At 35.7% G+C, this 13782-nt stretch overlaps 1 protein-coding gene across 3 annotated transcripts in view; it reads left to right on the top strand.

Annotated features, from left to right (window-relative positions):
• DIP-lambda (Dpr-interacting protein lambda) overlaps positions 1-13782 on the top strand; it is a 159386-nt gene that overhangs the window by 131172 nt on the left and 14432 nt on the right. For all 3 annotated transcript variants that reach the window (XM_018446045.1, XM_018446053.1, XM_018446062.1), the window contains one exon: positions 13100-13215. In XM_018446045.1, the coding sequence (XP_018301547.1) occupies positions 13100-13215 (116 nt within the window). The remainder of the gene's footprint in view (positions 1-13099; positions 13216-13782) is intronic.

The following is a 13782-nucleotide window of genomic DNA, read 5'->3' as shown; positions in this document are numbered from 1 at the left end:
CATCAAATCCATAAAAATTCAAGTCAAAATGGAAAAAGATTAATATTATTTTATGGCTTCATGGTAAAAAATGGAATGTATTAATCAATATTTCGTTACGTTTTTAAATTGCGCGGTGACATCGCCTATTCTTATTCCAATGCACTACAGTCACATTATTCTTTGGCATTTTTCATAGATTTCCGATATATGTCAGGAACGAAATTTGCATTTTAACTGAGGGACTGTAGTTTATTTCATCATAAATTCACCAAACAAAGAAATTAGATAAATTAGACTTTCAACGTGTTTAACTAGATGTAAAAAATATCGCAAATAAATTGTTATTTTGTGGTCATCACAATCTTCAATTGGTGTAAAATGATATCAAGTTTTCATTTCTTCAATTACTCATATCAAAATAAATATTTAAGAAAATTCTTTTTTCCAGATAAAAACAATCCCGGCCGATATGAATTAATTAACCCGATATTAATTATTTTTTATTTATAAGATCGCAAGTGATTGTATTCTCATTGATGATCGAACCACGTGATTCCTAGCGAGATTTACGAGCTCCTTCCGCCTCCTTGAGTTGGCAAAAATCTTTTATATCAGCTTTCGGCTTCGGCGAATCCTTCGCGGGTCACACGGGGAGGGTACCACTTCGATTCGCTCCATCTTCATCGCGGTGGTCGATGGCGCTGATGACACGCGGGAGAGAGTGCCAGCTTCCATTTTCAATATCGCGCCGACAGTCACCTTCAGGATCCTCGCCTTCACGGCGGATCCTACGAGTCTTGGGCGTCCGTCATTGCTCGCGACGTTATCAGCGTATTCGCCGCGCCCGCTCCGGTTGCCGCGTCGATTTCTATGCGGATGTACGTGCGTATTGAAATGCAATAAACTGAATTGAAATCAAATATCGGTACTATCATTCCTAAAAAAAATATGTTATCTTGTCGTTCGATTCTGTTTCACTGGAATCAATCGTCAATCAATTATTTAATCATGAAAAAAAATCTATATTTTTTATTTAATACTGTATTAAATTTACACGCAAAAAAATATTTTGCTGCTCCAGCTAGAATTATAGCTGTTTTTTTGTATCTGATAGAAAATTATGTATCATACGCATAGAATTTATAGCACAAATCTAAATTCTATCTCTGTCACCTATATGATTAGATGCAATACATATCCAATATCGTAGTACTTGCTAGAAATTTATCTATTTTAGCTATTTTTTGTACTTAGATAATTTTCGCTGTAACTGCAAGATCACTTTTATAAGTGTAATATTGTATTATATTCGTAAAATTATATTTATCATTACTATCTATATTTATCATTAATCTAATATTTACTGATGGAAGAAATGATAAAAAAGAAGTGTGTATACATATATAAAAATATAAAAATTTCTAAAAAGGATACAAATTGTGTTTTTCAACGCTGAGCTTCTCAGGAAATATTTTAATGTTCTGATTGTTTTAACAGATTTACAATAAACTTTTCTTTTATTAAAAATTCAACGAAAGATTGGATAGGTTGCGCTTGCATAAATTTGAAGGATTTATCGATGATACATTCACGTATACATATATTGGAGTTCCATACGTTGTTTATAATTAAATATCGCGAGATACGTAATTCTCATAAAATAGCAGTACGATAAGTTACGCGTGTAAACATCGAGCGTTTTCATTACGGAAGCTTAACCCATTCGTTATACCAAGCTTGCGATTTTCGGGCATACAAAGGGACATAATTTATGAGAGGGAGAGACCGGAGAGAGACATACAAAGATGCGCATTTTCATTAAACGTTCATCATCAAATTAATTTTTATGTCAATATATCGGATATTTATGTTTATCGGAGATTATATGAAATTTCATTCTCCTCGCGAGAGCGTTCAAAAGCGGGACAAACACGGGTAAGAATATGTTTTCAATGTTACATCGCGATGTTATCAAGTGCTATCGTCGAAGTTTGCGGGGGACGCATGTAATCCGCGTAATCCGTCAAGTAAGGTGGACGTAACTGGCACAGTACGATATGGACAAAGTTCGTTTCGGACTATCCGACGCCGACCGGCACCGGAATAATTGAAAATGTCATGACAATTGCGCACTGAATGCCGCCATAACTCCGCCTAGCCGTTGACTAATGCAAATGGATATATTCAAATTCTATCGGAGAATTAATAATTTTCGCTCGTATTGACCAGCGACATCGCATGATAGCGACATATCGCGTTGTCAAACTTAACAAGGCCGATACTGTATTGTATGTTATTAATATCATCAAACTTAAGAGACGTTTCCGATCCGATCCTCGCTCAGTCTTTAGCTAACTAACTTATGCTTTCTTCTCTCTTCCTCGGTTGCTCAATATTTCACATTAAGTAAAAGGCTTTTCTGAAAGAGGAAAGTTTACTTTGAATTGAAAAGGTATATAAGTTCTTGTGATTTAATTGCACGAGATTCGCCTGTAAAACATTCTTCATTCAATCTCTTACGATGATTTTTTTTCTACATTTTTTCTCCGAAAAAAATTTATTCTACGATGAGCAAAGAATTATCATTAAAATGAAGCTAGGAGATTCTGGAGCACCTTGATGGTAATCTGTGTGTGCGGACTTGAATTCTTCGCGGAGAATGCATCGACGTTCGCGTCACAGAGCTGCATTATTCGTGTTCACACATCTGTCGGAAGATTTTAATGGGTGAAACCGTTTGAAACGCGTCGAATATGTTACAGATATTTCGTTCTCTCGCGAATTATATACGCTTACATTTTTCCCCGTAATTACTCGCATGTCCGCGAGCAATGCGCCATAATTAAATTAAACGCGGGTGAGTGTCACATCAATGCAAAAATCGTGATAATACGATTTTGGGAAAAAGAGAGAAAAAGAAAGAGAAAAATAGCAGGAAAATCTCTAGTATTAATATACGACGAAGTTTCGCGTGTCGCAGTTAGAGCACCTATCATGAAACAAGTCGAAATGGATTCCAATCGGAATTATTTCGTTTTCCTTATAAAACACAATAGAAATCTAAGGAATAATTGAATAATTCCGATCGGAATCCATTCCAAATAATTTCATAATACGTACATACCTTATTACCTACACTGAGAAAAAAATCACATGAGAAAAAAATAGCCTAAATTTAAATAAATATTTATTGGAACTTTGGATATTTTTTTCTCAGTGTATACTTGATTTTGTGAGAAGAAATGAGCGATAATTGCGAAGTAGCCTATACATATCTAATGAACGCAGAATTGATTTTAAATAAAGCGTCACATGTTCAAGATTCGCCCAAGGCGTCTACAGACGGGACGCATACATCCCGGAGCATAAAAAGCGAAATGAGGAAGTTAGTCACTCGAGAGAAGGCTTTATAACGCTTTTACGACTTTAAGCGAAGCGCAGCATCGAAAGTACATCGCACGCGCGTGGCATGGTACAGGGAATGGAAAAGTTTTCCTCCTTCTGCTACTGGCAGCGCGCGTTCGCGACGGTGAAATTCGCTTCTTCGCAATGCCTGGAGGCGGTACACGAGGAGTTCATTTGGCATTCAGGACAGGGAACGTTGGAGATAGCCGTTGAAGGATGCGTGACCAAATAAACGAGCGTCCGAATACGTTTAAGCAAATGCGTTTCTCCGCCGCAACGTGAGAAATTTATTCTTTTCTTCAACGGCGCGCGACTCGGCTTTGCGAATCGTCACCGAGCCTCTTTCGTGAAAAGAATAACGGAGTTAACCGACCGTACTTCGAAATCTTTTTCGTGAGATTGCGAAATCGCGTCTGCCATAATACCAGATAATGAATATTACGAAGAAATACGAAATGATGTATCCCGCGAATACGAAGATATAAGAGACATGAAATAGGAAACGTGAAATTTTTTTCTGTGAAATTACTGGTGATGAGATATGAAGAAGCTAATGGATATGTTTAATGAAGAAAGAGTAAAATGGAATTTACTGAAGCCAGTGAAAAAAAGTTCGGCCACCAGTAATTGGCTCAGTAAACGCGAATACATGGATGCAGAATAAAATTGCTATAAAAATTATGTGAGACTGCGTATGAAACAGAATTTTTATTATAGAATAATTAAAACTACAGCAGCGCAAATAATAAATAAACTCACTAAACAGAGTATATTATAATTACATATTTCATATTTTATTGCAAATAAAAGAAAAATTGTACGATTATCAATAATAAGGATCTTACAATAATTAATGGTATTATACAATTTTTTTAGAAGTGATCAGTTTTAATTAATTTTTGTCGATAAACCTGCATATAAAATTAATATCGGAGATTTAAAAAATACGTAAATGGAACTAATATAAAAACCACGTAATTAAGAAGTTATAAAGACAGCACCCTGGGCTAACGGAATTGGAACACGGTTTAGTATCCTTAAATGCAAACATGCTAGCGTTGCAAGTATTTTCCTGGGGACGTATTGGTAAAAATAACGATTCGACGAAGAACTGGACGTAAACGGAGGAAAAGAGAATACAAATATAAACGTGGATTGGAGAGGAAACTATCGGAGAGGAGAACCGTGGCCGCGTTTCCTACAGATTATGCTAACGAGACAATCCCTATGGTGCACCGGAGGCGCGTATAACCGACTCCTTTTTTATTTTTCTTCGTTCGGCGGAGATCCCGCGGCGTCGCCTCTATCTCCCTCAGACCAAAGGAGCGGAAATAGCGGACGTATCCTGGCAAGCGGAATTGCTCGGGGCCTCTCAGTGGTACGTAAAAAAAAAAAAACGCTGGCACAGGAACGAAATCTGTCCTGAAAGTGGAAATAGAAACATTTACAGGAATATTTCGAAGAAGTTTTAAGGCGATTTTTTTACCATTACGAATCAATAATGAGCGATTAGCGATGGATTAAATCTTTTACAAATGAGGTACTCATTGGGGAGAGTCGCACACCTTTTATTTACGAAGATTATATCCCTGCCATGCTACTCTCTATTTTATTTCTTTTTCTTTTTTCATGATTTCGCTGCGTATTTCAAACTTCTATTGGACGTTCAATCCGCATCCTCGTTTATGACCAGAACCTTTGGAGAGGCAGCTTTATCTTTTTTCTCCGTATCTATCTGCGGCGTATTTTCGTCGAACGTTCGGTAATCACGCTCTTAATTGCGCAATTACGCACGCTCCCTTTTGTATGGCATTGTACAGTGACGCGTGGCACGAGAGAAACTCGTAGGTATTATCGGGAGTGCAGCTTGCTCTTTCTTTAGACTCGGCTCTCTCTTAACTTCTATCTACCGGCGGATTCCCCGTTTAAGCCAAAATCAATAGGCGCGTGCTCCGATCTGATAAGTATCCCGAAGAGAGAGTGCCGTGCCTCTTCCGTTCATCGAGAAAATCCTCTTGCGTCGTACGCTTAAGTACATTCGTCTGTCTGTGTGAAACTGTCTTTGTTCTTGCCACTTATGAACCATCTTGATTCACTTGAGTAATGTGAAATCGATTTTTACCATCTTTTGCATGTCAAACTAATTTCGACTGACGAGCGCAATATTAATCTTTTATAACTTTCTTATTATGGGAAAACTATGTGCTTGCTCGAATATAAAATATAATAAACAATTATACATAACGCTCGGTAATTTTTGCGCAGCAAATATAAGTAATTACGACCAATAAACGAGCAGATAGGATCTTTAGATAATAGATATGCTATACAGTATATTTCTTAATAATACATAAAACACAAATATATACGTTTTGACTCACAGAGTCTTCTTCAGTATGAAAAAACAATTATAAGATACAATAAGATATAAATTTAAAAAACATATCCGTCGCAGTAATCTACCTTTAAGTGAATCATTTGACAAATCTATGATCATTCGCCGATTTCTTTCTTTTTATCTCAAGTTCTTGAGAGCTAAAATGATTATGACACACTATGTCCATCTAATTTAAGTCAATTATATATAACGGATATAAAATATAATGTGAAATTTTATACGTATATCGCAATAGGCAGGGAATGCGACCCGAGGTTAGTTTATAATTCCCATTTTAAATTACTTTGCGTTGCACGACGGTATCCCCGAATTTACGCAGGGTCACGTGCGATCTCGTTCCATTTAAACGTGGACTTCGCCGTGTTTCAGCTTCTTCCCCCTTCGGAGCGTCCCGGTGGCGTTTTTACGCCACCTCTGTCTCGCACCGCCGTAAATCCTTCGTTACCGGAACTTTTTAACGAAACTCTTTTCGCGTAATCCCTTCGGCGTTCTATGTTTGCCGTAAGGATTCCGTCGTCGTCTGCGCGCGACACGTGATGTAGCTTCCATTCCTCTCCCTCTCCCCTCTGTGCACTTTGTCTTATGCAATACTCTCCGATGGAGAACACGCGCGCACGTTGGGCGAACTTGCGAGCGCGCTTCTGCTTGCCGTGCAAGAATCCGTGGAATTTTTCGAGTTAGCTCTCCAGGTTGCCGCGATCTGAAAATCCGGAACATTTGAACAAAAACAAAAAGGCCGAACGTTTAATCCTCGCGGAAATACGGAGTAATTCCCCTGTCTTCCTCTCTCCGTCCTGAACAGTCGCTACCACCGCCTGTTTCCGATTGTCCTTTCGGTCTGGCTATCCAGCTACCCCTACTCTTTTTAATTAAAACAGAACTTTTGTTCAATTACATTATACACGGGGCATTCCAGATTCACCACGAGTTTTAGCCATAGATACTCGAGATCGAATTAAGAAGAGTAAAGGTTGTTCCAGTATTGCGGCATCGATAATTGAAGTGTGTACAGTAGAAAACTTAATTCTTCTATTGATCTTGTATAAACACAATTTGATGAGAAATTTGAACGTCATGATGTTAATATAATAACTTTCTTGCGTATGCACAATATTTGATTCCGGTAAGTTGTGTAATTATTAAAAGCATGAAGAAGAGAATGAAAAAGATAATAGGTGTGCCAACAAGCTGCTATGTTTATCTGTAGAAAAAAGATAATTTGATCTCAAGGGGATAGAACATAATGAACAAAAGAAAAAGGGAAGAAAAGAACTTAAATAGGTAACTCGTGGTATAAAATGTGCAGAATATAATCAAAACTTAAAAGTTAAATGTTGAAACTGGAAACATTTCAGTCAGCTTACAGTTAAATTCTTGCAAAAGAAAAGTCCACGTTCGATTTAAAACTGAAGGAGACTTAATATTGTGCAAAACTAAAGTTAATTTTTCGAGAAACAGACGTTGCTCGTCAATCCTCACGGCTTTTAATTGATTCGTGCCTGCTTGCGCGCGAGTTGCGTATCGAAATAATTTCGCTATGGCGGGTGCAAATGTTTCTTTGATGACATCGGCTCATTGTTGCCACCCACGCTAATAGTCGCTTTTGCCCGGAGCACGTCTACCTATTAGCATACGCATTCGAGCGTGTCGCGCTTCTTGCTGCTGCTCCATACCGTCCTCATGCAGAATATAACGTGAAATGGAATCTCCAAAAGTGCTTCTCCCACTCATCCCTTTTGATAACTCATTTTCTTAGCAAACAGCGGAGCGTTGTTTCATGAACTATCGTCTACAGTTGCGTAAATGTCTTATAATTATGCCAGTTTGACATTTTCGTAAGCGTCATCTTTTTTGCGTAAAATCGAACTACTCCCAATTCTTCTCATTGTCGAGATCTTATGAAATCGTTAAATGTGTGTGTGTGTGTGTGTTTTTCTTCTGCTTATTATCCTTAATACAAATAAAAAAATGATAATTAAATTAAATTATTCTTGTATCAAAGAAACATATGTTTACATTTAATAAATATGTAGTCACAATACTATTTAAACAAATATTTATAAAAATTAATTAATGTATTTTTCTCTTAGTATAGCAAATAGCGAAGCGTTTTATAAACCATCGTTTATGATTACGTAAATGATGATTAAGAAATCATAAGATCTTTGCACCAAAAAATTGACGTTTTGTTAATTAAGCATTTATATCTTTTGATAAAACTACTTTTTTGCAATTTCTATATGTCATTTTCTCACAAAACCACTAAAGATTATAAACAGGTTTATGTATCTTTAGTCTTCAATTGACAGTAAGCTTTTTATTAAAAAGTCTAGAACTTTTATAGGAGTATTATAATAGGATTTTCCGTGTACAAAAGTCCTATCCTTTAAGTAGCAAGCCAGTTTGACATAATCAAAAGCGACACCTTTTTTATATAAAATTATGGTCACGTTTCCCGACTCATTTTGAGACTTCACCGTTGAACAGATCTATGCATTCCGGACAATTACGAAGAGTGCTTAAAGATATGTGTGTGACACAGCGATAGGAAGATTTTCATATCGCGCAGTTTTCCAGTGCTGACGATCATTTCGTCCCGTGAACATTTCGCTATCTCGCACGAACGAGAGAACCGTTCGGCCAGAGAGCACATTTTAGATTCGCGATTTCAACGATATGGGATTTCTCTCAGGCCGCAGAGGAGAAAGGCCAGCGAAATCCAAACTCTTCCGCGCCCGCCATTGTGTGGGTGGCTTACCGTCGTTTCTCTGGGATAAAGCGAGGTATCACCGGATACTGCTCATCCCAAGTCTATCGCCGGAGCCGACGGCTCTCGAGGATCCCGTTCCGTCTCTTGAATTAGAGCGAGGGCGAGGACGATGCCCTGTGACTCTTATAATCGCCTTTAATACCGCTCGTGAAGGGTCGCCTTCAGATGTTGCATAACTATTTTATTAACGCTCGCGAGCGCTTATTGCGAGCGGCAAGAACATCTGACGATCTTATTAGCTCTCGCCGTTGTTTGTAGAAGAATCGATGTCAAAAGACGGACTTATACAAACTCCGTTTATCTTTTTTATTTCTTTCCTATTCTACACAGAGAAAAAGGTTTCTTAGGATTTAGTATTCCTATTTATTTGACTAAAATTTGTTTTATTGAAACAACATATGTTTGTACGAAATATTATTTGTTTGAATAAAAATTTTGTTGTTTCATTCGAAACCTCTATTTAACAGTATAATAACATTATTATTTGAAGTAATATCTTTCAATCAAATAATATATTATTTAGATACAATGAATACAAACAATGAAACAAATTATTTGTTTGAAAATAGTAAAATATGTTGATAGAGATTACAGTAGAGATTATGGTAGAATCCATGCAAATAATTGCCTTCTTTAAACAACTATTATATTTTTTGACCGAAATTACGAAAACAATGGCTTATACGTCTAACAATAGGATTAAACGAACAGCACTATATGCTATATCAATTATGTTTGTGCAGTACGGTGCAGTACAATTTGATCACGCGAATGCCGAAGATAGACATTATCTGTTCAAATAATCAGGATTAGGAAGTAACTAATTACTTGTAACTAAGTTACAGTTACAATTTCTTTTTTTCCAGTAACTATAACTTAACTTACAAGGAAAGGGACGCAACTGTCCCCCTCCGATTTTAATGAGCTTTTAATATATTATTCTCCAGACAAAAATAAGCGACACGTATTTTTTTATACGTGCCCATACGCACTTTTAAGGGGTGAAACATCCTTTAGAAGAAAATCGGTTTTTCTCTTTCGAAGCGAATATCACTAGAACTGTAAGAGATAGAAAAAAATTTTCATAATGAAAATTGAATGGCATTAAGAGTACTTTAGAAATATAATTATAAAGAAAAAAAATGTTTTCTTTATAAATAAATAATTGTTACAAATGAATAATTAAAAAAAATTTTTTTATAGTTTTAAAGTACTCTTGAAGCCATTCAATTTTTATTATGAAAATTTTTTTCGCCGAAACAGAGGCTTATTTTGAAGGGTTGGACAAATCATATTATTCGGACGGCTTGAAAAAGTTGGAGAATCGTTGGATCAAGTGTATAGAGCTGAAAGGAGACTATATTGAGAAATAAAAATGAATCGATTAAAAAAAATGTGTTTTTGTACTATGTTTTTCTAAAAACTTATTGACTTGCCCTCGTAATTTAACAGTTACTTTTACGGTTACTTTAAACTTATTTGTCAATTTAATGTGATTGGTTAAAATCTGATTGATTAAAATCTTTTTCTCTGTGTATATACGCGTCAAAAATAACCGAAAAAGCTCTATGATTTATATAATTTACGTATTAATTCATTCCTATGTATTATTATATTACACATGGACTATTAATTAGCTAAGGCTCCCCAATTAAACGTCATTTTACAAGAATAGTTGTCACACATTAATAATTTGATATAATTTAATTAATTGGTGATAATGTGTTTATGGCCTGGTTTTTCATTAACGTGTGGTTAAACTTAACCTCATGTTTCACCCAAGGCTTCATTCACTCATGACATCATAAGTGAAGCTCATAAATAATTGAATAAAACATCAGGTCAAGTCTAATTATAAGTTAACCAGCAAATGAAAAACCGAGCCTATGTGTGTCTTGTGTATATCTTGTCTATGTATTGTGCCTATGACGTGCTTTGAGAAAGGGTCCTTATTAGATTGCGAACCCTCAGTCGAGTACGGAATTTTTGGAGTGGAGATTAAAACATGGGGAACAAATCGTGTAATAAATATCATCGAAAAGAATTTTTACTGAAGTATCTAAAAATTTAGTTAAATAGAGAATTTTAAAATAATTTTATTTGGACCATAAAAATAATGATGTAAGACATTCAAATAAATTGTTAAATTTGTAAAACATTTTGCAACATTGTCATCAACACTTAAACATTCTACACAATTATTTTGATATTCTAATAAAATTATTTTTAGATCTGCATCTAGCTAAATTTTTGGATACTTCAGCAAAATCGTTCTTTCAGTGAATATAATTAATTATTGTTACATTTTGATATGATAAAAAATCAACTGGACTAATGAATGCACCTGGTAGAAGAACTTTGCATCTATCAGTGCAATATCAAGCTGAGACTATATATTTTTGCACGAAGATGCCTAGCGGCACGATTTAACCTCACGTTAGCGTAAACAGAACGATGTCTAAAACGAGAAGGAAAACGAAGTTGGTTCCGGCGTAGTGCAGCCGTGAACATCGCGGCGATCTTAATTTCCTGGGCGGATGGTGCGTGATAATTCCGATGAAAAATTCCATCCTGCGCACGGTGTAATTAACGAGGAGATGGCAGACCGCGAGCGTATACATTTGTGTAGTACTCGTCCTGTCCGGTCACGAAAGGACCTAATTAATTAGATATCCCGACAAATTGCTAGAATTACACCTCGCTGATTACAATTAGACCCGGAATGAAATTCCAACGCAATAAAAGCACGGCAGGCTATACTTGCGTTATGTTTTTTGTTCCTCTCTCGCTCTTTCGCTTTCTCTCTCTCTCTTTCTCTCTCTCTCTCTCTTTCTTTCTCTCTCTCTCTCTTTCTTTCTCTCTCATGTACTCACACGTGCGAACGAACCTTACGCATACGTTTTGCCGTTTATAAGAACTTACTTTCATGAAAAATTAAATGTAAAATTAGAATCCTTTCATTAGAGAGAAAGGAAGAATAAGAGACTAGAGGAAAATAGAGTAGAAATGCAGTTGCGCTACAAATGCTTTGAACCCTTCAGAAGATCTACTTTCCCTTAATGAAATTTTCCATTATTTCGTATTTTGGAATTAAAATATCTGAATATTATAAGAAAGAAGAGGAGCAATTTAATTAAAATATCACAAAGAAGAGAAAGAAAAGACATCTTAAAAGAACAAAATTATATAAATAAAAAATATCGGTATAACAATAGTTGTACTATAAGTATAATGATTGTTTGAATTAAAATATATTTTATCTATGCGCGCAATAGCTATTATTTCTTCACCAGAGACTATTACTTCTGATAAATCTACAACATTTTCTAGAGGAGTTTCGCAGCTTATTTTTCCAATGAAGCGAAAATTAAATTTAAGTAGTTAATAAAAAGGTCGGCAAGGGTCGAGCGAGAAAGAGAGCGGAACAAAAGCGTAGAGAAATGAGGGAAAAGATTGAAGGGGGGCAAAGTGCGCGAGCACAGCTAGGGCAGATCGGCCAATCCATGGTAATCGTAAAACCGACCCATGAAAACTAGGGAGGACGCCGGTGTCCGGATTACGACTGCGAGATTCAAGAATTTTTCCATTTATCGCCCTTCTTGCATGAACGCATACAAGAATTCGATACGAGAATATGGGTGGCTTTCTACTCTTCCAGTTCGACTGGAGAGCGCGGAGGTGAAAGCCCGAAAGGGATGCTACCCATCCTCGACCCCCGTCTTGAATATCTAATCGACAGCATGCTGTTCGTTCATGCATGCACTTCTACGGTGGCGAATCGCGGCTGTGCATTCCGCGAGACACTGCTCGTCGACGATGCCAAGCGCATTCATTCTTTCGTTCTTTTTTTTCGAACATTCGCAGCGCATCGTATTTTTCCAAGCGCGACACGCGCGACACGATCACCTCGTCGTGATATCCGGTGAGATTGGAAAGGGCTGAGCGCGCGCGACACATAACGCATTGCAAAAATGCATTGTTTTGCTTGTCATTTATTGACGACGAAAGATTGAAATTGGTAAATTAATGGTAAATTTAGTACATTTTTAAATATTTTGCTATTGTCTGTGCACATGACATTTTGTCGTCTAAATATTTTATACTATAATATATTGATACTTGTTCTTTAAATTCTTTTTCTATTAAAAACTCGAAAGTTTTTACTGCATTCTCTACACTGAGAAAAAAATATCTTAATTTTTCAAAGAAATATTTCTTTACTTGTATTCAAACAAATTATTACTTTGAATCAATGAAAATTTCTTTGAAATTAAGATATTTTTTTTACTTTAAAAAACAATTTTAATTTCAAAAAAAATTTTTATTGATCCAAAGTAATAATTTGTTTGAATACGAGCAAAGAAATATTTCTTTAAAATTAAGATTTTTTTTCTCAGTGTATAGAAAATAATTTTTATTGTATTTATTACATTTCTCCGATGTGTATTTGTCTTCCATTATTAGTTCGTGCAATTGAGAGGGAGAGAGGGACATAAAGTAATTAACATAAAATAATTAAACGTCACATTGTTGTATTGTTTCAGGCCAAATCACCCCCGAAGTTTTGCCCGAATTCTTAGCTCCTTTAGAAAATCACACGGTGATCCAAGGTCGTGACGTCTTCTTCACCTGTGTCGTTAATCATCTGCAGTCGTACAAGGTACGACGTTTTTTTCTAAACAATTCTTCGTGTTTTATCTTAAAAAGCATTAAAAATGAACTGCCATTTGTATAGCACGCAAAATATTAAAAGAGTGTACAATGAACACATCTATTATAAAACGTACATCGAGATTTATGTATCAAGAAATGTAGCAGCGTCTTTCAAAAATTTATCTCTTTCTCTCTTTTTGAACTATAATATAATAAATATACGATATATATATAGTAAATAGCGTATATATATTTCCGTGAAAGCTCATATTTTTATTGAAACGAGATAGAAAATTAGATCTGTCAATTTAAATTTGCACATTTCCACATTCAGTTTTACTTGTAGAACTTGTTTCTTCCGTGAGTCTGACCGTATCCATCCATAACTACTGCAAATGACGGTGCGTGCGTTTGCTACGTTGTGAACTAATTTTTAGACTTTATATATTTAACTTAATAAAATTTTATATTTTTATCTTTTCTCAATTATCCTTCATTGTACAGATTTTAATGACGTTTAAATTTAACCGCAAAATAAATTTTATACATTAGTAATAGATTAACTAATATATCG

This window comes from Mycetomoellerius zeteki, unplaced genomic scaffold, assembly GCF_001594055.1.
Source record: "Mycetomoellerius zeteki isolate Tzet28-1 unplaced genomic scaffold, Tzet1.0 scaffold105, whole genome shotgun sequence".
NCBI lineage: Eukaryota > Metazoa > Arthropoda > Insecta > Hymenoptera > Formicidae > Mycetomoellerius > Mycetomoellerius zeteki.
This window is presented reverse-complemented; position numbering and strand designations above follow the sequence as displayed.